The sequence below is a fragment of the Onthophagus taurus genome, chromosome 2 (genome assembly GCF_036711975.1).
Source record: "Onthophagus taurus isolate NC chromosome 2, IU_Otau_3.0, whole genome shotgun sequence".
Taxonomy (NCBI): Eukaryota; Metazoa; Arthropoda; class Insecta; order Coleoptera; family Scarabaeidae; genus Onthophagus; species Onthophagus taurus.
Window position 1 is genome coordinate 26,957,347 of NC_091967.1, and position 24,801 is coordinate 26,982,147.

At 33.1% G+C, this 24,801-nt stretch overlaps 2 protein-coding genes across 5 annotated transcripts in view; one reads left to right on the forward strand and one right to left on the reverse strand.

Moving 5' to 3' along the window:
• Positions 1–2,028: 2,028 nt before the first annotated feature.
• Positions 2,029–24,801, reverse strand: part of LOC111429225 (zinc finger protein 665-like) — a 31,808-nt gene continuing 9,035 nt past the window's right edge. For 2 of the 4 annotated variants that reach the window (XM_023065081.2, XM_023065080.2), the window contains exons 2-7: positions 23,685–24,758; positions 19,661–21,271; positions 19,524–19,601; positions 11,114–11,706; positions 2,481–2,612; positions 2,029–2,425 (exon numbers count right to left, since the gene is read on the reverse strand). In XM_023065081.2, coding sequence (XP_022920849.2) covers positions 11,486–11,706; positions 19,524–19,601; positions 19,661–21,271; positions 23,685–24,570 — 2,796 coding nt within the window. In that variant the 5' untranslated portion in view covers positions 24,571–24,758 and the 3' untranslated portion in view covers positions 2,029–2,425; positions 2,481–2,612; positions 11,114–11,485. The remainder of the gene's footprint in view (positions 2,426–2,480; positions 2,613–11,113; positions 11,707–19,523; positions 19,602–19,660; positions 21,272–23,684; positions 24,759–24,801) is intronic. The other 2 variants (XM_023065078.2, XM_071194582.1) reach the window with 2 other exon arrangements.
• Positions 3,544–4,056, forward strand: LOC139432683 (uncharacterized). The gene has a single exon (XM_071201443.1). It carries the CDS (start codon positions 3,544–3,546, stop codon positions 4,054–4,056), a length of 513 nt encoding a protein of 170 aa, XP_071057544.1.

The following is a 24,801-nucleotide window of genomic DNA, read 5'->3' on the forward strand; positions in this document are numbered from 1 at the left end:
AATCTGTAATAAAAAACAGGATCATGGACCACATAAAAGACAATAATCTAATAACACAATATCAACATGCATATCAAAAAGAAAAATCAACAACATCAGCACTGCTTAGAGTAATCCAAAGTATAATAACTGGTTTTGATACGCAAAATTATACACAAGTAGTTTTCTGTGACCTGAGTAAAGCTTTTGAGTCAGTGAATCACCAAATTCTTCTGAAAAAAATGGAAAAATACGGCATAAACGAAAATGGAAATAAACTTATTGCTTCATATCTTCATAACTGGAGTACCACAGGGCTCCGTGCTCGGACCAGTTTTATTCCTGTTATATTTAAACGATTTACCAAAAAATATAAAGGCAGACTCAATGTGTTTGTATGCTGATGACACCTCATTCATAAATAGTTCTAAAGACTTAGAAGACCTAAAAGAAAAAACAAATATAACATTAAATGAAGCAAAAAATTTGTTCATAGTAAATAATCTACAACTGAACAGAGAAAAAACACATACACTTACCTTCTTCACAAAACAAAACCAGGAGGTCAGAGATAATACTACAATGTTTCTAGGAGTCTATGGAGGGATCACATAAAAAAATTGAAAGGAAAATTGGCAACGGCACTGTATTGTTTAAGAATGTTAGCTAAAAGTTTACCGGAGGAAGAAATAAGGAATGTATATTTTGCGTACTTTCATAGTATGGCGATATATACATGGCCATACTTACCTGGGGCGCATCAAGTAGAGCGGGTGAGATTTTTAAATTACAAAACAAAGCAATTAGAATACTTAAAAAATTGCAATACCATCGTGTATTATTTTCTCTTGTCTACAATATGTTCATGCGCAAAGAGAGACATTGGAAAGAAATATAGACTCTCACAACTACAGTACACGATATGGAAACAATTTACTGGTACCCTTATACAGAGTACAGAAGTCACAAAATACTGTCAAATATATTTCAATAAAATTATATAATGCTCTACCATCAAGAACAAAACAATTAGACGAGAAGAAATTTAAAGCGGAAGTGAAGAAACACCTAATAGAAAGTGAAATTTATTCAATTCAAGAATACTATGAAAGTAAGATGCCGGGTACTACCTAGCAGAGGAAGAGGAACTTGAAGTCAATTTCATGTATTTCTTTTATTGACGAATTGAATGTACCATGTTTTGTATATTTGAGAAATAAACTATTTTTATTATTATTATGTGCATTCTCGTTTCTTTCTACGGCAAATTTTGTTGCTCTTTCGTCAGTATTCTTCAGTTTAGTTCTGTATGAACTAAACTATATTCCATCTTTTGTTTTGTTGTAGGCATTTTTTCTTGAAGCATTCATCTTTTTGATTATTTCTACAATCCACATCATACTATTCGTTTTGTGATGACCTCAATGTCTTGAGTAGCTGAATTCATGTTGTCGCTTAGTGTCTTTCATTCTTCTTCTATTCCATTTTCTTGTTCTTTCTATGATAAAAACTGTTTGTCTAAATTCTTTCTTTTTGTCATCATCTCTCAATGTTCTTACATTGCATTTTTACTGTTTTCTAAATTTGTTTTATTTGTGATAGAGATCCTGTGTATGAATTTGACCTTTAGCAGAAAGTAGTGAGAGGCACAGTACCCACCTCGTCTAACAGTACTAACTGCATGACAAAAAATGTATATGTAATCGCTTTCTTTATTTCTAACTGCTAAATAATCCTATAATTTTTTGAACATTTATAAATGTCAATAAACATTGTCATCGCCAACAGATACAGTAGGCAATTCCCCTTACTTATTATTATTATTGAAAGATATTTTCCTTATCGCTTTAATTTATGAAATATTTATTTTAAAAATCAGGTTGGTGAAAATTTGTTGTTTACACACACAAATAATTTAAAATATATAAGAGGATATTTTTATAATCAAAAGTAATTTTCACCTTTTTTATCATAGATTTATTTTGACACATGTATTTCTTCTAATATATACGTTTATAATGATATTAATTAGTTACTTTAAAAGATTTATTACTATTAATTTTATTCTTATTAAGGAAAAATAAAATCTCTTAAGTTATTCAATTGAAAACGAAATAATATATATCTTTAAATCAAATTTAATTTTTTAATCGTTTATAGTCATTTAACTAAAGTTAAGTTAAATCATAGTTGAAGACATACGGAGGTTGATAATTCTTTACAATTTGGAGAGAAATCATCAATACAACCATTATAAATAATGTCCAGGAAATTTTCGAACGCTTATCGGAATTGTTGTTACAACCGTTTCCTTTACAGCAAGAAAGACATGAATATTCTTGTTTCGATCGGTCGCATTTCATTCCGAGATTGTTATTCATTAATAAATCGTTAAAATCGCACGGTCCTAATCCACACTCACGTTTTATTTGGAATCCTGTACTAGCTAGAAATAAATCAAAATTGTGAGAAGTAAATAAATTTAGTAAAGTTTTGCTTACCATATTTTGTGATATGCATAGCACATCTATCGAATTTGGCCGGACATGGTAATAAGAATTCTAACTCGCATTTTACATCTTCATTTTTTGTACATTGATAACAAGTTAGGTTTTCTCCGTAAACTGTTGATCCTGTAAATAAAATAGAATTTTTTTAGAATCTAATAATAAATAACTATTATCATTTTCACGAAAATCTTCAAAATGTATATGGATGTATTCAGGGGCGCGCCGTGCAGGGGGTGCAAGGGGTGCATCGCACCCGGGCGCGGTCATCCTAGGGGCGCATGTAACGCAATAAAATTGCGCTTTTATATGCAAAGGCGAACTACTGAAATATCAAACATTGGCACAAATATAACAGAGGAAGAAGAATCCGACGTGAAAATTTCAAACGAACCTGAAAATGTCTTACATTATATTTTTACTAATGATTTATTCACTATGCTTCCTAATATTACTATAGCACTTAGAATATACCTAACATTACCTGTTAGTGTTGCATCAGGAGAGACATCATTTTCAAAACTTAAAATAATAAAAACCTATTTAAGAGCAAATATGAGTCCAGAGAGACTTAACAATTTGTCTTTAATAAGTAATAATAATAATAACAAACACTAGAAACTTTCGGGTTTTGCCGTGCGTCTTTTAATAAAAGGTTTGACGTTTCGGATGCCATGTTGTAACCTTTTTCAGAAACAGGGTTCGAAGTGAAAGCCTTAGTACTTATATTATTAACCTTTATGGGGAGGATATCAACAAACAAATCAAGGATTTGGATAACTCACGAATTAGACAACGCAAGCTGTTGAGCAGTTTGGCCTTTCTACGAAGATGCAGAGAGAAGAAAGTAACGCCAACCTTCTTGAAGATGAAGCACCACATCGACTCCGCTGCAGCACGTAGAATTTTGATTAGGACAGAACAAGCACTGCTACGAGAAAGAATCCACAAGACCTTCAATGATCTACAAAAAATAAGTGAGAAGTTACTACGACTCCACCTCTCACTTTCCAATTGTATATCCGGAGAAGACTGGGACAAAGTGGACAGACTAACAATGGAGAAGGCTGATCGCGAATTTCAGAAGACCCGTGACACGCACATCAAGAAGTTTGAATCTCTGGAACGCCGGTCGCAAAAGAAGAAAGGTAATAGTTTACCAGTAGAAACAATCGTCATTAACAGATCGAATATCCCACTAACGAAAGACGAAACCTCTGTGCTCGCCAAAGGATTGAACTACGCAATCGCCCCGAAGAAGGTCCCAAAGGAGGAAATCATCTGCGAAGTGGAAGCAGCTGTTCGAGGGATGTCTACACTGAAAGCCGAAGAGATCCGACAAGAAGTTACGAGAGTACTGAAGTCAGCAAAACCACCAAAATCCAACTTGATGGTTGGTGAAAAGAAGGCACTCCGATCTATAAAAGAAAAGTCAGAAATCGTCGTGTTACCAGCAGACAAGGGGAATGCCACTGTTGTTATGGACAGGAAAGAATACGACGACAAAATGTTGAACCTACTGCACCCAGCCTCCTACAGGAAGATCAAGAGCCCACAGACAAAATCGTAAGAAGAATGAAGGAACTGATAAAATCCACAGGAATTCCAGCAGAACAGCAGAAAGGTTTGTTTGTGCAGGCGACGGTACCACCAAGAATCTACGGACTACCGAAGATTCACAAACCAGACGTCCCACTCCGCCCTATCGTCAGCGCCATCAACTCCCCAACATACCAGCTGGCCAAACATCTTGCAAAGATTCTGTCTCCCTTTACAGGTAACACGGAATCGTATGTCAGCGATTCTACACATTTTGTGGAATCGGTAAAAGGTGTAAAGCTGGATGCTGGGGATATGTTGGTAAGTTTCGATGTGGAATCCCTTTTTACTAGGGTACCAGTTAAGGATGCTGTAGAGGGTCTTCGCCGAAAATTCATTCCGGAGGGTTTACCAGAATACATGCCAGATCTGGTGGAGTATTGCTTATCGTCGACGTATTTCAGCTGGAAAGGAGAATTTTACGAGCAGTTCGAAGGGGCAGCCATGGGGTCTCCACTATCGCCAGTTATAGCTAACACTTCGAACCCTGTTTCTGAAGAAGGTTGCAACATGGCATCCGAAACGTCAAACCTTTTATTAAAAGACGCACGGCAAAACCCGAAAGTTTCTAGTGTTGGTTCTAGTTTTAGTTCTAATTTTAGTTTAATTCACACCGGCCGTGAAAGCCTTCGTACTTACAAGAAAAAAATTATTAAAAATTAATTTTTTATAAATATTTTGCAAATTGTAATAAATTAGTATAAAAAATATATTTTATAAATTACTTGTTGTTCCAATGTTTGTATCTTATTTCAATACGAATTTGGGGCGCCAAAAATGAGTTCGCACCCCGACGATCGTTTACCACGGCGCGCCACTGGATGTATTAGGTTTGGGGGAATCGGAATAAGATGAATTACATTTTCGATAATAAAGATGATTCTACTTTATCTTAGAATCGCACTTACTAACAGAAATATGTGTTGTAAATTTTCCATTATTCATCAAGATTATACAGCAGTGTGTCCGTAAAGTAACGGATATAAGCGATAAAATCATTATAAAGAGTTTATGGAAAAATCTCTGGAACGGGTTTAAAGATTTAAATTTTTTCCAATTTTTTGGTGTAGATTTTAAATTTTGTTCGCCATTTTTAAACGAGTTATGACGTCATCGATAGTTTTTTCAAATGACAATCCCCCATTTTTATTACGGAATATTAAAGAGGATGTTTTTCTGAATCTAATACAGTTAATATTGATATTGGTTACGTAAGAAAATTTTCGAGAAAAATTACTTTAAAAATTAACTTCTTCAAATTTACTTGACATTATAAAAATAGCAGTAGCCATAGGTAACCAATTATTTTAAACAATGTGTTAAGTGTCAAAAACTGATTTAGTAAAGCTTGTTGAAGTGCGCCATCTTCAGTTCATCTTGGAATAACTACTATTGGAATTCAGGTGGGACAATATTATGATATCGTTTTGAAAAAATCTAAACATCTCTCTCCAGTTAAGGTTTCCTCAAAAAGTAAGAACTCCACACCTTGATCTTGTGCGACTTTTTTGCCCAATGCGGATTTTGGGTAGCCCAATACCAACAATTTTGTCTATTTACTTTTCTACTCAATGTGAATGTTCCATCGTCGGAAAAAATATGTTTTTGTCAAACTCTTCGTCATCGTAACAAAATTGTTGTTGGAAAAACTACGACTCATTGCTCGTGACAGAAGTTCACTTAATAGGAATAAAATTTTGAGGTTTTTAAAATTTTATGAACCGTTGATTTACTAATGTCTAAATACGACCCAATACCCCTGACAGTAACATACGGGTTTTCTTGCCCAGCCAAAACCACCTTTGTTGAACCTCCCCTGAAACATTTGGTCGAGCAGACTTCGAGAAATCTTGAAGATGTCCATGCTTTTTAAATTTAGTCACAGCTAGGCTTACCATACTAATGAGCTAAGCAGTTTTCGATCAAGAAATGTTGCATTAAGGAGGTCAACTACTTACTAAATCATTTTTAGACACTTAGAAAATTATTTAAAATAATTGGTTACCATAGTTACTCTTGGCTATTGCTATTTTTATCATTACAACAAACTTGACGTAGTTAATCTTTAAAGTAATTTTTTTCGAAAATTTTCTTTTGTAACCAATATTAATATTGACTGTACTAGATTCAGAAAAACATTCTCTTTTATATTCCATTATAAAAATGGAGGAATGCCATTTGCAAAAAAATATCGATGACGTCATAACTCGTTTAAAAATGGCAGAAAAAATTTAAAATCTACACCAAAAAATTGCAAAAAATTTAAATCTTTAGACCTGTTTCATGGATTTTTCCATAAACCGTTTATAATGATTTTATCGCCTATATCCGTTACTTTACGGACGCACTGTATAATAGAATCCAATAAAACTTGTTAATTTTATACTTCTTGATGTTTTTATTTTGTTTTTGATTCCTACCTACAGATAAAAATAACATTTTATAATATACATATACGAAATATGTATAGGTATATATGAGACAAAGTATTGAAATTCGACCTCTACATTTTGATGGATATACACGTTTTGAGGTCCCCTGAGTCCATATTGACTATTTCCAGAAAATGTCTGTGCGTATTTATGTACGTACGTATGTGTGTAAACACGATAACTTAAAAACGCAATCAGTTACCGTAATGACATTTGGTATATAACTATTAAACCAAAATCGAAAGCTCGTAAACAACTTTTAGACCAAATCCACCAACTGGAAATGGCACTTTACCTGAAGACATTTTCAAACGTTTCATATAAACTTACATTTTTGATATGTATAGCCTAACATATACTTTCGTATACATCTAATAAATGACAAAAAATTACGATATATTGAATTTCAGCGAAATCGCTTGTCGCTGTAAACGACATTGATAGGGTAAGAGCAGGCCACTTCAGGTTCTTTATCATTAATTTCGTTTTAGACCATACGTTTGTTGTTATTTGTTATTTATTAATATTTTGTATTGCTTTGAAGTGTTAATAAAACATATTAAAACTTGTAAATAAAACTGGAAAATAAACAGATGCTATTTTAAATATGATGAATTTCTTAGTTTTAGGAGACAATTTCTCAGAGATCAAGAAAAATATTTAAATGAATAACATAAGATTTTAAGGGGGCAGAGAAATAGTTTTAAATGGCATAATGCCTTCTGTGGAGAAAAATTATCTTTTATTTTCTTTTTATCAGAAAATCGTGTTTTTTGCATATTTTAGGTAAGATATCTTGAAAATCTTTGGCGATGAAGCAAGTCTGACGTCAGATTCGGATTCAGGGTATCGAAAATTATTTGGAAGGTATAGTCTGGTCTCTGGTTTAAAAATTTGTCGGCCTGTGTAATTAAACCCAACTTTTTGGCCTGCGACACAATCGGGATACTCATGCACCAAGTGTAATATCAACATTGCGACTCACAGATTCTACTACTCTATCTTTGCCAAACACCAACACCAAACTTTTTTGGGGATTCAAAATTAATGGATGCTTTGTTGCGTAATCTGACAGAGTAAGCAGATCCTCGTTAATACTAGCTACTGCTGTGCCTAAGTGGTCTCTAGGAAAACTAAGGTATACTTGAGTATCATCAGCGTATTGGTGAACATCAGAAAATTTAAAACACTTGGGTAGCAAGAACGTATAGATACAAAAAAGTAATGGTCCTAATAAGGAACCCTGGGGAACACCCCTTGTCACCTGAAAAACCAGAATACTCATCATTCAACTTCACACATTGTCTACGATTGGTTAAGTAGCAATACATCATCTCAATAAACGACTCATCACAACCAACATGTCGAAAACCTGCCAACAATACACGATGGTTGATAGTATCAAACGCTTTGCTAAAGTCCAAAAGAACCAATGCTCTTATAAGGTCATCCGGAACATGTAATAAAGCTTCGGCCAGGGACGAACCTTGATTGACAATCAGGCAGAATATTATTAAGGTTCAAATGTTCTCTCAACTAACCACATATAATCTTTTCCAATATTTTACTGAGAGCAGGTAGTATACTTATAGGACGCAGATCTTTATAAGCTGTTGGCGAAGAATTTTTTGGTAGTGGAAGCACGATAGCCGATCTCCACTGTTCAAGATAGTAATTAAACTCTATGCAACTGTTCATTATACCTATATTAACTCTATATTATGTATGTGTGATGTAAGGAAGTATACGAGAAAGCATCATCCCAATCATGTCAATGGAAATGCCATCCCACCCAACACATTTGCTTTTTATACTTAGTATTATTTTTCGTACCGTGTCTTCATCAACGAATGCCAGCCTAAAGTTCATACCTATATTGTCAAATACGGTATTATAGTAATTATCAATGAGTTCATCCTCACCATTCTCATCATTATTTATGATGAAGAGATCATCAAGAAAAGCGGCATTAATTTCAGAAGCATTCATTAAAGTGATTGGTATTTGCCTTTTATTATTTCGCACAGCATTAATGGATCGAATGGCACTCCACAATTTACCACAACTGGTCTGAGAGTGCAGATATTCAAAATGGGCCTTTTTTCATTACGTAACGCAAGTGTTGTATAATTCCTTAATTGTTTGTAATAATCTCAATGAGCAGCAATGTTAGTTCTTCTAAACCTCGCCTTAGCTTTATTTCTCAAATTCTGTAATAATCTGATATTATCTGTCAACCACGGCATCCTCGGCCTAGTAATCAGTGCCGTCTTTACCGGTGCATGTAAATTAAACAAATCTAAGACTGTTTGGTTAAAAAATACAGTTGAACGGAGCGTTATTTAAATCATTTTTAAAATCTTGTGGGAAAAAAGAAGAATAATCTATATGTATAACAAAACGGCTTAACCGGTGGATGGGTGGACCCAGTGTGACAGTATACAATTTCATAGTGACTATATAGCAGCAGACATGGCGACTATATCCAGCAACGTAGAAGAATTAGCAGTAATCCTTGCAGGACTCTGAATCAATTGTACTAAGTACAGTGATTCAAAAACAGACAATAATCTCTTGGTGTCCGCACTATGCAAATTCAATAAATCTATGTTTAGATCACCAAGACACAACACATAATCATAAGACATTTTAAGCTCAACTGGGATTCCAGTTGACTGTTAAAGAGAACATTATTTAAACCAAGGAGATTGTAAACATAACCAATCGCTATTATACCCAATTTGGTCCTGATAGAGACCCATACCTACTCATAATCAGCCATGCAATTAATGATATCACTCTGCAAATGCTGGCGCATATACATAGCCACGCCACCTCTACGCCCAACTCTATCCCTCCTGAAAGATTTATAACCATCAATGTTTATCATGTCATCAGATGTAGTTGAAGATAACCAAGTTTCAGAAACACAAAATATATCATATTTCATATCACATAAAATTTGAGATACACTATTTAATTTTAGAAGTAGTGAACGAATATTTAAATGCCCGATAAGTAGCCCCTGACATCATAACAATGCGAAGTAATTTACATCAAATTAAATTAATGAAGTAATAATCAATTTATATACAGAAAAAGATAATAACTACAAATCAAAAAAAAAAAAAAAAGCAAAACAAAAAACAAAATAAAAGTAATAATAATAATAATGAAAACTAAACAAAATTCACCACTGCGTACTACTCTCTTCTGCGACTAAACGCCATCCGCTCCCTTGAGTATGTTAGTTGCTATGTCATCCAGAGAAGAGATCTGAATCTTTCTATTTTTGAATTTTCTAAAAATACGACAATTATTTGTCCAGACAACTTTGGTACCCAACTTTTTTGTGGCTTTTTTTAACAAGTAGGCTCTATGAGACATAAGATCTTCCTTGATCACGATTTTAGTTCCTTTCAACGTACGTTTATTGTTGTAGATCTTCTTCTTTGCGTTATGATTTCTTAATCGCACAATAATCGGTCTTGTCCCATCTTCTTTACCTCGCTGATGTCACACGGCTGGATATCAAGAGCCAGTTTTTCACGAAATAAGTTGATAATCAACTCATCGGTTTTCTCCGCCTCCATTTCAGTTAAACCATAAATACGAAGATTATCCTTTCTTGTATATTGTTCAAGCTCTTCGACATTTGGAATCAACCTCATTCAACTGCTTTTTAAGGTATTTTACTTCCCGATTTGCTTCATCGAGTTGACTTCGTAGCTTATGGACAACTTTTTCACTTACTTTTTGCGACATTTTTTCGAAAAATTCGTCCGATAGAAATAATTTGTTAATTATCTTCTCCACAATACTTCATCTACTATAGAACCACCGGTTTTACCTCTAGTACCGTACATTTTAAACAGATTTGTAAATTATATCAGGGAGAGCGATGCCAAACAACTACTCTGTATGAATACTCATTGCGAATGAGTTTTGCTGAATCTCATTTGATTGATCTCAAGATTTGATTGATCTTGTGAATTAATGATTATTCACTTTCTTTATGATCCTCAACAATTTTTTAAGTTAATTTTTAAATTTATTTATCTCCTAATTTTTCAAAAAAATTGCAGTTATTATGTGAATTTACAGTATTTAAATAATAGAATATAAAAGTATTTGAAAAAAATGCCACATTGAATAAAAAAAATGTTATTTTTTAAAGGGTTAGAACAGGAGATGTTTTCTTTGCTCTTATTGCTGTCGATCTGTTTCACATATACACTCCCCTTTTGCTGTGTAAGGATATCGATTTTCGTAATACACACGTTCCTGCTGCCGCAGGTTACTACCGGTGGTAGGAAACATCGACTGTGTTACAGCAAAACAAGCTCAATTTATAAAAATGTAAGAAGAAAAATAAGTAAATAAACCATTTTTTTTAGTCAAATTTCGACTATTTAAAGTTTCATTAAAAAAATATTGTTTATATAATAAATAATATAACATTAATGTTTAATTTATAACATGCTTGAGCAAAATGACTTAAGAATATTTTAATAATGAATTTTATTTTTGTTTAAAAATTTCATATCAGATTTTTAATTCGAAGATCATGCGATTTTTAAAACACATTAAACTTACCATTAAATAAAAGTGATAAGTAAATGATTGATACAATAAAACATCCAAATATGTTCATCGTTTTCAAATATCATACGTGGAGACGTTAATGGTGCATTTCTTCACAGCGAAACGAGCGGAATGAAATTTACACTTCAGTATTTTGGCGGTCTGGTCTCGTGCGCATGCTAAATACCGCACGGTATTCGACCATGCGGTAATAAACCGAAATTGATCCAATTTTTCGAGGCAACCAACGTTTTAATATTTTCACCACCTCAAAAATTAAATTAAACAAATGTTTTTCGTAAACAAAATAAATTTATTTCTGGAAAATAATTAATATAACACAATTATAAAAAAAAAAATAATACAAATAATAAACGCTTCCGATCAATTCATACATTTATGATTTATCTTATCATATTCTGTGGAGAACTGTTTAAAACACAAATTGCACGAATGATTTTTGTATAATACATTTCGATGAACCATTAAGCGATGTTTAACCAAATTTTCGTCGTTTGTAAATTTTCGGTTGCAACAAGGACATTGTATTTTAACGTTGCTTGATGTCGGTTCAATTTTGTTAGGTGTGTTGAGAATTATTCGATCTGAAACAAAATTATATAACAACTGTTACCATCCGACATCAATAATAAAATAACCTAACACCAAGACAACTTGTGCCATAACTACTAATTATTAAATTAAATAACGTGATTTAACATTCACAACCTCAGCAGCCTATTTAACTTATCTTAAATCTATCCAAGTTTCTTTTCAATTTAGTATGTACGAAAAAATGGAACAATTTAACGGGGATGATTCTTACATTACTTATATCGCAGTAAGTCTTATTTAAACTTAATGAATTTATTATTTTAATTTTTTAACTTCATATCTTCAATCAGTTCCCAAAATTAATCATCTACAACTACGAAAGCACTTACAACGATGGTTTATTGAACTTAAAATAACTTTGAACAGAATTGATTTAACCGTTGATGAAGTTTTGACAACATTGGTTTAGATACGGATAAAAAATAATTGGTATGAATTGGCATAAACCTAATTTGTTTCTTGTTTTTCTTTCTGAGCTATATCAGGTCCCCCCCAACGTTGGCAATCACATGGGCGAGTTGTTCGCTGCTTTCGGTTAATCTAAATAGATAATTCGGCACGCGTATTCTGGTCGAATCACGAATGTTCCTTAGCCATTGCATTTGCGTCTTTCCAATTTCTCTGCGGCCCTCGATTTTACCTTTTATTATAGGAGTCATGGAAAGACGTTGTTCTATAACTCTGTATATGATATAAATTGGGATTTCATATCGCATAATGATTTGACTGCCAATCAAAAGTTTGATAAATTTCATGAACTTTATCCTTCATGCATTTCGTAGCGTATTTCCGGAAAAAAATAATTGTGCAAAGTAATAAGAAATGCACAAGCTGGTTTTCTGCAGAGCTCAAGGCAGAGAGGCGTAACTAACGGCATGGGCGCCAACTGAAGGGGGGCGCGAAAGAGCGCCTAACGTATAAATACGCAAATGAAAATTAAAAAATGTTTTTATAGATATAAATATGTGTATTATAAAACTGAGTAGGAAAAAGCACGCATTCGTTTTTCGTTTGTTTGTCCATGTTCTCTATGCCTCTAGCTCTCTTTCTCTCAACAAATATGATTTTGTATTTGAAAAAAAGAAATGCAGAATAGTAGCGTGTGTTGTGTTCTGTGCTAAATCCGTTCGGATTACGGGGAATCCCCGTCGCGTAGCACTTGCATCGATATTCTAACGTAGGTACGATAAACGAGGATCGGTCTCTTTGCAGTCTGTTGCTCAATTCATACATAGTTGATAGTTTTTCGATCCTGAATAATATCTAAATTACGTTTTAAACGTAAAATTTGTTGAGTGTTAAAGTGGCCAGTATTTTTTTTTATAAATCTAGGAGGTATTAAGGTAAATATTTATTTTTATATTTTTTTAAGTAGTTAAAATTGGTTTTAAATTTAAATTCTATTCTACTAAAAGGGAACTTTAATAAAAATGTTAATTTCTTTACTATGACGATATTGAAGTGAAATTTGTAAATGATGTACTTCTTGAAGAATATCGTATATTTATTCATATGTTTATAAAATCTTATTTCGTGATTTTTTAAAAATGGCTGTTAATCAGTGTTCGTATTTAAAACAATATTATTTTCCGCAAATTGCAAATTATAAGTAATTGTTTTCTTTTTTTATACTTTAGAAAATAGTACCTGAGAATTGAGAACGTTCATTTGAGAAGAAGAAAGAAAGTGGAGCTGCAGGCCCAAAAAGACGCTTGTTAGAGGCAAAAGAAGTAGAAAAAAGCAGCAAAAGTTTTAATACGTTTTTTAAAAAGTCAAGCACAAACACGATTTCTTCAGAATGTCTTGAAAATTCTGCAAATTCTAAAGAATTGAAAGATACTGGGCCAAGGTCAACCGAGAAAGAATTTGATACGACAACTAATGATGCAGAAAAGATAACTGAAAATATTTTAACAAGGTCTTCAGAGAATTCTAATTCTAGAAAGTATGCTACTTCTGAAGAATTAGAAGATGGGTCTGACAAAGAAATAGATACTGATGACGTTGAAGTAAATAAAAACTTGATGTCCAAAGACGCAGAAAATATAAAAAATCCCGTATCTAGAGCGATTGTAGAACACGATATCGGACTTCTTAAGTTTAGTTAAGAATCGGGAAAGACAATTGTAACTAATGCGTTGAGAATAGAAATGATAAATCTCGGTTCTAAGTATTTTCAAAACTTGGTTCAGAAAAAAAATTAGGAAATGGTCTTGGTGAGCAAGTGAAGTCTGCCTTTTGTATTTGCTGTCTTCTTTTTTCCCGGTTCGATAACCAATCTAGTTTGGAGCAAGAAAGCGGATTTAAGCAATGGAAAGCACTTGAGAGAATCAGTGTTCATGATAATTCCAAAAATCATCGACAATGCTTTACTCACTGGAAAGAAATTTGCTTAACAACAGAGGCATAATTGATGCAGACCTTCAAGAGCAAATTCAAAGAGAAAGTCAGAAGTGGTGTGATATTTTGAAAAGACTTTTACACTGCATCCAATACCTTGCGATACAAAACCTGGCTTTGCGAGGCCACAGAGAGTTACTTCAGTCAGATTTTAATACAGGAAATTTACTTTTGTTTGTTGAAACTAATTTCTAATTTTGACCCTGTCGTAAAAGAACACATAAGATTTGCGGAGAGCCATCCTGGATCCACTTCATATCTTTCATCGAAAATACAGAACGAGTTTATTCACATCATGGCATCTACTGGTTCGTAATAGTTTGCTAGAAAGAATACGTAAAGCAAAGTATTATGGGCTAATGTTTGACTCGACTCCTGATCAAGCTCATCGTGAACTGTCCGAGGTAGTAAGATATGTTGATATAAATTTTGAGAAAAAAACTGTTCAGATTAAAGAAGGACGCTGCAAGCTTGGTTCAAGAAATATTGAAGCACTAGAGAAAGACAATATGAATTTACAAGATTGTAGGTCACAGTGCTATGATAATGCTGCTGTTATGGCTGGACACAAGACTGGTGTTCATCAAAGAATCAAGAAAAAAAGCAACATGGCAATATTTGTGAATTGTGATAATCATTCCCCCAATTTGGTAGGCGTCCATGCAGCCAAAGAAGAAGTAATGATGGTAACTTTTTTCGGAACCATCGATGCACTTTATGTTTTCTTCTCTCGTTCAACCCAGCGTTGGGAAAAGCTCAAAGCTGTTGTACCTGCGGCTTTAAAGTCTGACTCCGATACCAGGTGGAGCGCAAAAACGGAATCAGTAAAACCTGTTAACAAATATCTCTATATGACTTTCTAACGTTGCTAGGGTTTTGGAACAAGATCTTAATTCGTATTGACCGCGTTCAAAAGAGGTTGCAGGACCCTAAAATGAACTTAGATTTAAAAGCTCTCCAAAATTATTTTCATGATGACTCACTGAAAGAAGGAATTCGAATTTGCAATGAATGGGACATTGAATTTGAAAGACGTCAAAGAAGAAAGAAAAGAATGGAAATGGCGAAACATCTAGAGATGCTGGTTTATCAGCTAAAGCAGAAATGGAAAGAGTTATGAAAGGGACTGTCGACCATCTATTCAATGAATTAAAAAGTAGAAACGTTCGTTTACAAGAAATTGTAGCATTGCAAATATTGTTGACAATCGCGGTTTCTATTGCCAGTTGCGAAAGATCATTTAGCAAATTAAAATTGATACTTTCATATTTGAGAGCCTCGATGGGCCAAAGTCGATTATGTGATCTTGCTTTACTTAGCATAGAACAAGAAATGACCGAAGAAATTGACTTTGATAATATAATTAAACAATTTGCGTCAGCTAAAGCAAGAAAGATAAATTTGTAATAAAGTGTTAATAGATTTAACTTGTGTGCTTTTTTCACCCAGTTCTAAAGTAGTTTTTTTAGAAAATAAAACGTAAGTAACCTATCGTCGGAGAGGGGCGCAAGATCGGTGTTTGCCATAGGCGCCATTTACCCTAGGTACGCCACTGGCTCAAGGGCATGAGGAATCTCCTGCACTTCTTAAGAGATATTCACAATGTTACAGGTTGTGAGAAACTAAAGCGAGAACTTAACTTGCTGACAAAAAATTATTAGAGACAAAATAAAGGATGCTAAAGTAAGATATAACGATGAGATTTTTAAACAAAAAAATATTCATGTAAGTATATGTGGAAAATAGTGAATAGTCATCGAATAAGCAAGACAACTAATACTAAAGCAACGTTTGACCCAAATGAAGTAAATGATTACGATGATTACTTTATAAATGTTCCCCTAGATTTTGTTAATAAAATTCAGCGGGGTAACTTGACAACTAACTTTAATCAGCTGCTATCGAATATCACTATACCACCAAAAGAATTTTTAAAAGGAAATTCTACCTGGAACCGGTCGGTTTAATTGAGGTTCGTGATATAATCTGTTCTTTAAAAAATACTTCTTCTAGGACTGTACAGGGTCTGTCACGACGAGCTGAGTCTATGTATACAGGTGTCCCGTTAAGGGTACGCAGCGGCTGTATATCGACAACGGTAAGGCCTATAGGTTTGGGAAAAAAATCCTTATAAGCAAAGTGGGCAAGAGAAATAGCTGGAAATTATTTTGAAGTTCGTAATTCGACCGCTAGGGGGCGTAACTGCCATAGAGAAACATAAAATTCCCGGTATCTCAGAAAGTTAGACGATGAGCTATAACTTTAACAACATCATTTAGTACCTTGGATAATACCGCATCGCTTTTGTTTTGCAATATTTCTCATATCTGTCATAATAAGGGAGGGGGAGGCCAATGCGTTTTCAAATGTTTACATTTTAATATCTCCTGGACCATTCAACCGATTTAAATATTTTTGGTCATGTTTGAAAGACCATTTCATGCTCTTTTAAAAGATATTTTCAGTAAGACCGCTTGGTTTAAAACAAATAAGCTAGAGGGCGTTATTTGCAGCGGTTACATATTTTTGTGATATTTACTTCTATTTACTTCACAGATCCTTAATTACCATAAAATTGGCTAAATTTTTGGTGAAAACCGCATCTCGACATCTCCATCCATTCTGGAATTATAGAAGAAAATGTTAAAAATTCGTATATCTTAATCGGACCTTAGGAAACAAATAAGAGAGCACAAAAATGTTATTACCTAGACCCTTTCTTCACACTTTATCCAAGCTTACAACTGCTTCAAAACTACTTTTGACGTGTGTTTAGAAGCCAACGGATCAATGAAACACCAACAATGATAATAAAACAAAATAAACCAAAACACTTAGAATAACTTAAATTTTTGGCATAAATAGCTCACTAATGTTCGAAATGCCTTCTATACACCTCAATAGCAATATTTGCTAAATTTTAGTGAAAACCGCATCTGGATATGGCCACCCGTTCTCGAATTATAGAAGAAAATGTTAAAAACTCGAGTGCCATCAATCGGATCCAGTTACCTCATCGAGAAAAACAAATCACATAACTATGGTAACTGTAAACATATCATTTACTAACGCAGAAGCGTATGATAGAGCGTATGATGATTTATTTTCAATGTTTCGAATACGATGCAATTGCATGACAAAAATGTGCAATGCAATTATGACAAAGAAAGACATTTTTCTCTAGAAGTGTTTTTAAGATTGACTTAGCGATTACGGAAAACTGGCAACATGTAGCCCATTCAGACATCTTTATGAATTCGTGAATCACATTGGTGCGCAATTGTCTACAAGATTCCTCAAGAGAATTATATCTCCACCACATTGTTTTACATCAGGCCTTAACAGATACCGATTATGATAACAGACTGAACTATTATCATTGACTTTTAAATATGATTTGGGCAAATCCAAACCTTTTATCACAAATGTTATGGATACATGAAGCATCTCTCCACAAGCTGGTGTAAATTTGCATAATATGCATTCTTGGTTCGAGCAAAATCCACATTGCTTTCACCCCTTTGTCTAAATTATTTCATTATTGGGTAGACTAACCGACCTGACTTTTCAAGGAAAACCAATAACCAGGGAAAATATGACAAAACACTAAATGTCAGTAGAAACGTCGTGACGTTTAGGCCGTGACCTAAACAGCGTTTTTTTTTAGTCGAAACTAGATTAAATAAATGCATCGAGGTTTATTATTACATATTACCAAAAATTTAAGTTACTCTAAGTATTTTGGTCTATTTTGTTTTATTATCATTGTTGATGTTTCATTGATCCGTTGGCTTTTAAACACGCCTCAAAAGTAGTTTTGAAGCAGTTCTAAGCTTGGATAAAGTGTGAAGGAAGGTTCTAGGTAATAACATCTTTGTGCTCTCTTATTTGTTTCCTAAGGTAACTTGATCCGATTAAGATATACGAATTTTTAACATTTCCTTCTATAATTCGAGAATAGATGGAGATATCGAGATGCGGTTTTCACTAATATTTAACAAATTTTATGGTGATTAAGGGTCTGTGAAGTAAATAATAAAGTTCCATTTAAGTTTTTTTTTTAAATCACAAAAATATGTAACCGCTGCAGATAACGCCCTCCAAACCAAGCGGACTTACTGAAAATATCTTTTAAAAGAGCATGAAATGCTCTTTCAAACAAGACCAAAAGTATTCACATCGGTTGAATGGTCCAGGTGATATTAAAATGTAAACATTTGAAAACGCATTGGGGAGGCCAATGCGTTCCTTTATTATGACAGATATGAGAAATATCGCAAAACAAAAGCGATGCGGTATTATCCAAGCTACTAAATGATGTTGTCAAAGTTATAGCTCATCGTCTAACTTTCTGAGATAGTGGAAATTTTATGTTTCTTTATGGCAGTTACGCCCCTAGCGGTCGAATTACGAACTTCAAAATAATTTCCAGCTATTTCTCTTGCCCACTTTGCTTATAAGGATTTTTTCCCAAACCTATAGGCCTTACCGTTGTCGAGATACAGCCGCTCCGTACCCTTAACGGGACAGCCTGTATACTAAATCAGCAATAGACAGATGTACAACAAGACATAAAATGCCGTATAAGAAAAGCCATGGCAGTTTTCAACAGAATGAGCAAAATTTTCAAAATTTACAACATATTCCTCGAAACAGAAGTAAGACATCTAAGATGCTATTTTTTCCACAGTGTTAGAAAGCATGAACCTTGACAGAAGCCACGACTAAAAAACTGGAAGGTTTTGAGATGTGGATGTATAGACAAATTCACAAAATATCCTGGACAGCTCACATGACGAACAAGGAATCGAAAATCATCAAGCGCAGAAAATTCACGCGCCGTATTTTCCCCGAATTTTTATTAATCAATATCATAAAAGCTAAATATAACGTGTACTGTATATCATAATATATCGACGTGGTTCGTGCGTAGCCGGTTTTTTATGATATTAATTACTAAAAATTCGAGAAAATTGCGGTTCGCGCAACTTTGGAGGAGAGGCCTCTTAGATTTCTCGCAGGATAGTCGACTAGGTAAAAGTCAACCACCGCAAGACCGCGTACCGATATCCATACCGCTCGTTATGTATCTGGTGATCTATCCTGTGAAAGATCTATGAGGCGAAAATTCGTTTAAAAGTTGCGTGCAATTTTCTCGAATTTTTATTAATTAATAGCACAAAAGCTAATTAATCAATATTTGACTGTGAGGTAGCATTGGATTTGTATTTTTTGATCGTCGCCTTCCATACTTTTACTCCACACCATAGTTCATATTAAATCTCTCAACAATCATACACTTTCCACTATTTACATAACCCTCATTACTAGTATAAAACAATAAATTTCTTATCGTTCGTAATATTAGTATGTGTTACTTAAGTGAATTTAAATTTTATACAAATACCTATTTTTGGAGATTCTAATTCCGTAGCACTACATTCTTCTTTAATAGCAACATTATCATCTATTACTTTAGAAGGTACTAAAAAAATGTAAAAATAAATATTAAAAACACGTATGAGATTACACAGTAGTCATTACCAGTGTTTGTTTGCAAAGATTCTTCAATCATAGGGTCAAACCCAGTATCATCAATATCGATTGCATCATCATCACCAAAGTCATCAACAACCATATCATCAGAGGTTTCTTTATTATCGCCATTTGGTTCAGGCATCAAAATTATTTGTTGATGGATTAAAATATGTCGTCCATCATTATTTTGAGATTCATTTAATTTTGTACTTTTAAAACTAACTTTAATCATCGATTCAGATTTGTTTTCTTCCGAACTATTCAGTATCTCTTCGTCTTCAGTATCCTCTTCATCTTCATTCTCATTAGATTCATCATTATGATTACTTTCACAAATTTCACTAGTTTCGTCATAATCCATCTCACTACATTTAAACACGTCTTTCAATACCACTTTGCATACTGTCAAATCGTAAGTAGAATACAATTGAGATAAAGAAGACGAAAAATCTGAAGGTTGATTTAATATTTCCGAATCTGGTTCAGTATTTTGCGATTGATTAACAATTTCAGTCATTTCATCATCGGTTACTTCATTAGAATCGCTAGATGTATCTTTATGGGTTACGTTATGAGTATTATCCACATCGTCATTTGAACTTGCGCATACATTTTCATTCAAACCACCAGTTTTTAACCAATATTCTCTTTTACATTGAAAATAATGTATAATCATGTTAGATTCTAGAGAGATCATTTGACAATATTTACACATGATATTTCCTTTTTTTGTTACACCATGCACCTTACGCATATGAATTTGTCGATCGCTTACACAATGGAAAATTTTATCGCAACTATAACATTCATGTATTAATAAAGTATTGTGCACCTTTTTTGTGTGTGATATTAATCCAAAAATGGTATCAAATTGAGTGGGGCAATACGAGCACCATTTTGGCGATCTTTGTTTAGACTGTACATCATCTCGAATACTGTAATAAAGACTTTCATTTGGAGTACTTGTTGTACCCTCGAACGTTTCAATATCATTGCAAATATCTTCATAATCAGAGTGAAGTGGTTTCAAAAGATCATCATCGAAATCATTTTCCGAATCAATTACAGAAATTATTTCGTCCTGTTCTTCACAGTACTTTTGATTAAATGAAGAAGTTTGAACACAATCCAAAACGTGAGTGTTAATTTCTTTTTCGCAAATATACTTTTTACAAATTTTACAAAAAACTTGTGAATAAGATTCATGTATTAAAAGTAAATGGTGTTTCCGTTCGTTCGTCGTTTTAAACTGGTCATTACAAGTAAAACATTCGTAACTTATTTTTAATCTTGCAGTACAATTTAAAATGTGCATATTCGCTTTTATTTCGTTAGTTAAAGACTCTTTACAATATTTACAAACGATAATAGAACCGCTGTGATTTTGACGTAAATGTAATCTACGATCGATTATAGATGAAAAGCGTTTATTGCAAGTGAAACATTCGTAAATTAGTCCTTGATTGTGTACTTTACTGCAATGGTTCTCTAACGATCTAATGGTAGGAAGAATTTCTGGACAATACAAGCATATCATTCCGTCTCTTTGAATTTTATAATTTTTACATTTTATGGCATTATTGGGTATGTGTTGATTTTCTTTATTTTGAGTACGATCTAGAACAAACAATTATTTGAATTAGAAATATTCAAAGAATACATATTTATGAAAAATATATTTATTTTTTAGCGGATCATTTTTTTTACGTTGAATACCTGCAAATTTGATATACTTGTGCTAAAAATATTCAAAATTTTTGAACAACAGTTAATTAAAATTAAATTTAAATTAATTAAAACACTTTTGCACATTAACGATGTAATTAATTATTATTTATTCTACTAGTTTCGGGGACTAATTATCCCCATCTTCAGGAAAAAAAATCAAATAATGAATACAGTTATAAATGCAGACTAAAAATCTTCACGCTTGGATCAGATTTATGAAGTTGGTTCCATATCTCGTACAATCTTTCTTTTAAAAAATAGTTGATCCTTTACATAAGATTGAGACTAAGAAAAAAACAAGTACAAGACCGATTTAGAGATGAAGTAGGTATAATTATTGATAAGCCCCGACAAGATACTGTTGGAGTTTCCAACGATGATAACACTGCTAGAAGATTCTTTTCTAATTTTTCTTGCACAGCAGATAGTACAGGAGTAGATGAGGATTTAATTAAAAAAATTTTCATAATTCTTCCAACATTAGCCAGCGGCAGAGCCATAGATTCCAAAAAGTTTGGGGAATACGTATGTAAAACAGCAGAACTTTATGTAGAGCTATATAAATAGTAGGTACTACATGCCTGCTTCAGCACACAAAATACTTATTCACGGTGAAAGCATCATACAATATGCTATATTACCAATAGGACAACTTTCAAAAAATGCACAAGAAGCTAGAAATAAAGATTACAACAAATTGGTTACATAACGCTCGGAAATCTTGGAAATGTTCAAAGATTACCACCAATCAAGATGTTTTCAATACGTTACTATACATCTCTGATCCTTATACAGTGTGTCCCCGGATAGGTGAAACGACTCTTATAAAATGTAAAATTTTGCGATATTAATTGTCATTTTTTGGAGTTTAGCCCTGCTTGGTGAAAGACTAATTTTGAACATATTTTCAAGTTTTAAAAAACAAGTGAGTGTTGACACTGAAGCGAAAACTGCTTGTGTGTCAGATAAAACGATTTTTACCAAAGTAGGCCGATCATTCCGAAAATTTGCATACAACCATAGTTTTTCATTCTGAACAAAACTTCTTAGTAACACTTTCACGTACTGTAAACAGAAAAGGTACTTTACCTGCCACAAAAAGAGTTTTTCTTTCACCGTCCAGGCTCACTTGTTTTTTAAAACTTGAAAATATGTTCAAAATTAGTCTTTAATCAAGAAGAATTTATTTTAGACTTATATTTCAGACATAACCTCAATATAAGAAAGCTGTCATTTCTGTTAATATTTTATTTTTTTGATTCGTAGGCTGTGTCAGAACTGTGGAACAATGGCCTCATTATTCAACACTTTGTCAGTCATGAGTAATGGGTGTCATTACCCGTCCAAAAACCAAATGTATACCGAATAGATAATTCAATAGTTGTAGATAATAGTATATTATTTAACAAGCGTATAATGGCGGCTGTTACCCACGAAGAAGAAGTTAGTAATCTGAGTGTGTAACATCCATTATACACAAGTTGAATACTATACTTTATCTACAACTATTTAATTTTGAAAAAAAAATTAAAAAAAAGAAAAAAAAATAAACTTGATAGACTTTTCAGACATAACCTCAATATAAGAAAGCTGTCATTTCTGTTAATATTTTATTTTTTGATTAGTAGGCCGTGTCAGAACTGTGGAATAATGGCTTCATTATTCAACACTTTGTCAGTCATGGGTAATGCATATCATTACCCGTCAAAAATCAATTGTATAACGAATAGATAATTCAATAGTTGTAGATAAAATATTTTATTCAATTAGCCATATTTTAATTTGATTGGTCCGTATATTTTTCACTAGCACAAATTTCGAAATGTTAACGTGCCATAGTAAAGTGACCAAACGTTCTAGACAGCCGTACTCGGCACCAAACATACTCCATCATGTTGCTTACGCATGTTCTGAATCCTAAATTGATATCCCAAAAATCGAGTGTTCTCTGATTCTTTTAACAAATGTCTGCTGGAGCAGATTTTTCTAGAAAAAGTCGAATGACTCGAGAACGGCGGAATCAAATTGCAAAAAGCAAAGTTATTCATAAACCTTGAAAACAGACAAATCCAAATATGTAAATATATACGGGGTGTTCCACTAAAAAAAATGAAATAGGTGGCGACTTCCGGTATAACCGAGTGCTAGAAATCTGAAAATATTTTAGTCGAAGAGAACACAATTAATAATACTTAAATCTGAATTTTCAAATTTTTGTTTTGGCCAGAACACTGTAAAGTTCTAATGACCCTGTATAATTCTGAGATCATTTTAACCAAGCTTTAATAATATCTTAACTTACCACCGTGATGCTCGATGTCATCCTCGAAATCCACTATTATTAACGGTTCCGAATTGGTTGTTGCATCACTTGATCCCCCTTCACTATCCCTAGAAATCAAATTCACCATATCCATTCTAAACGCCTTATTCATAATATGAACATCTTTTAAATGGTTCTCATAATCCTCTAGTAAAAAGAAACATATATTACAATAATCACACATCTTGTTGTGTCCGTTTTCATGATTCAATCTAGTCTCATTTATGGCAAAACATTTTGAACATTGCTGGCATTCATATGGTAGATACTTTTTACATAAATTTAGATGTAACATAATCTCTTCAATAGTAATTGAATTTGAACATCGTCGGCAAGTAATCTTGTTATTTGATTCAAGGTGTTCTTCTAAATGTTTTCCTAACTGAACATAAGTTGGATATTCGTCATCGCAAGAGGTGCATTTAAAAGGATTGGGATCGTGATGAATCATTTTAGAATGAACCATTAAATCAGTTTCTTCTTTTGAGACAAAATTGCAGGATGAACAATATAAATTTATGTTTCTATCTTGTGGTTTAGTTGAAGAGTTAGGTTTAATTGTATGAAGATCGGTGTTCTTAATTCCATTTATTGCTATGTTTTCTAAATTGATATCATTCTCTAGAGTTTCGATTGCAGAAAATATTTTTAAACAATTATCACATTCTTTATGGCACATATAGGAAGAAATAGATTTAAAAATTAAGAGATCTGGATTATCCTCATCATTAAATTTATGTGTTAAGATTGTTGTTTCATTATCTTGAAAGGATTTTCGATGTGGTGGCATATTTATTGCAAACTCTTTGGTGATATCACGAGTAAGGTGAATGTCCTTTTGAGGTAGAATATTGTTTGTAAACATACTATTTTCCACTTAATAATAATGTGCAGAGCTTCACCAAAGAAAATGTGCTGTATAACATGTTACAAATCAACTTGATTTATTCCGTAACATGGTTCTGTAATGAAAGAGCCACTAGGATAGTTGTAACCTTAAATTTATATCCTATGTTACTCCATGTTTTTTATATTCAGATGATTGTGCACAACCTAAATTGTAGTTTTTAGTTTTATAAATAAGAAATAACACAAA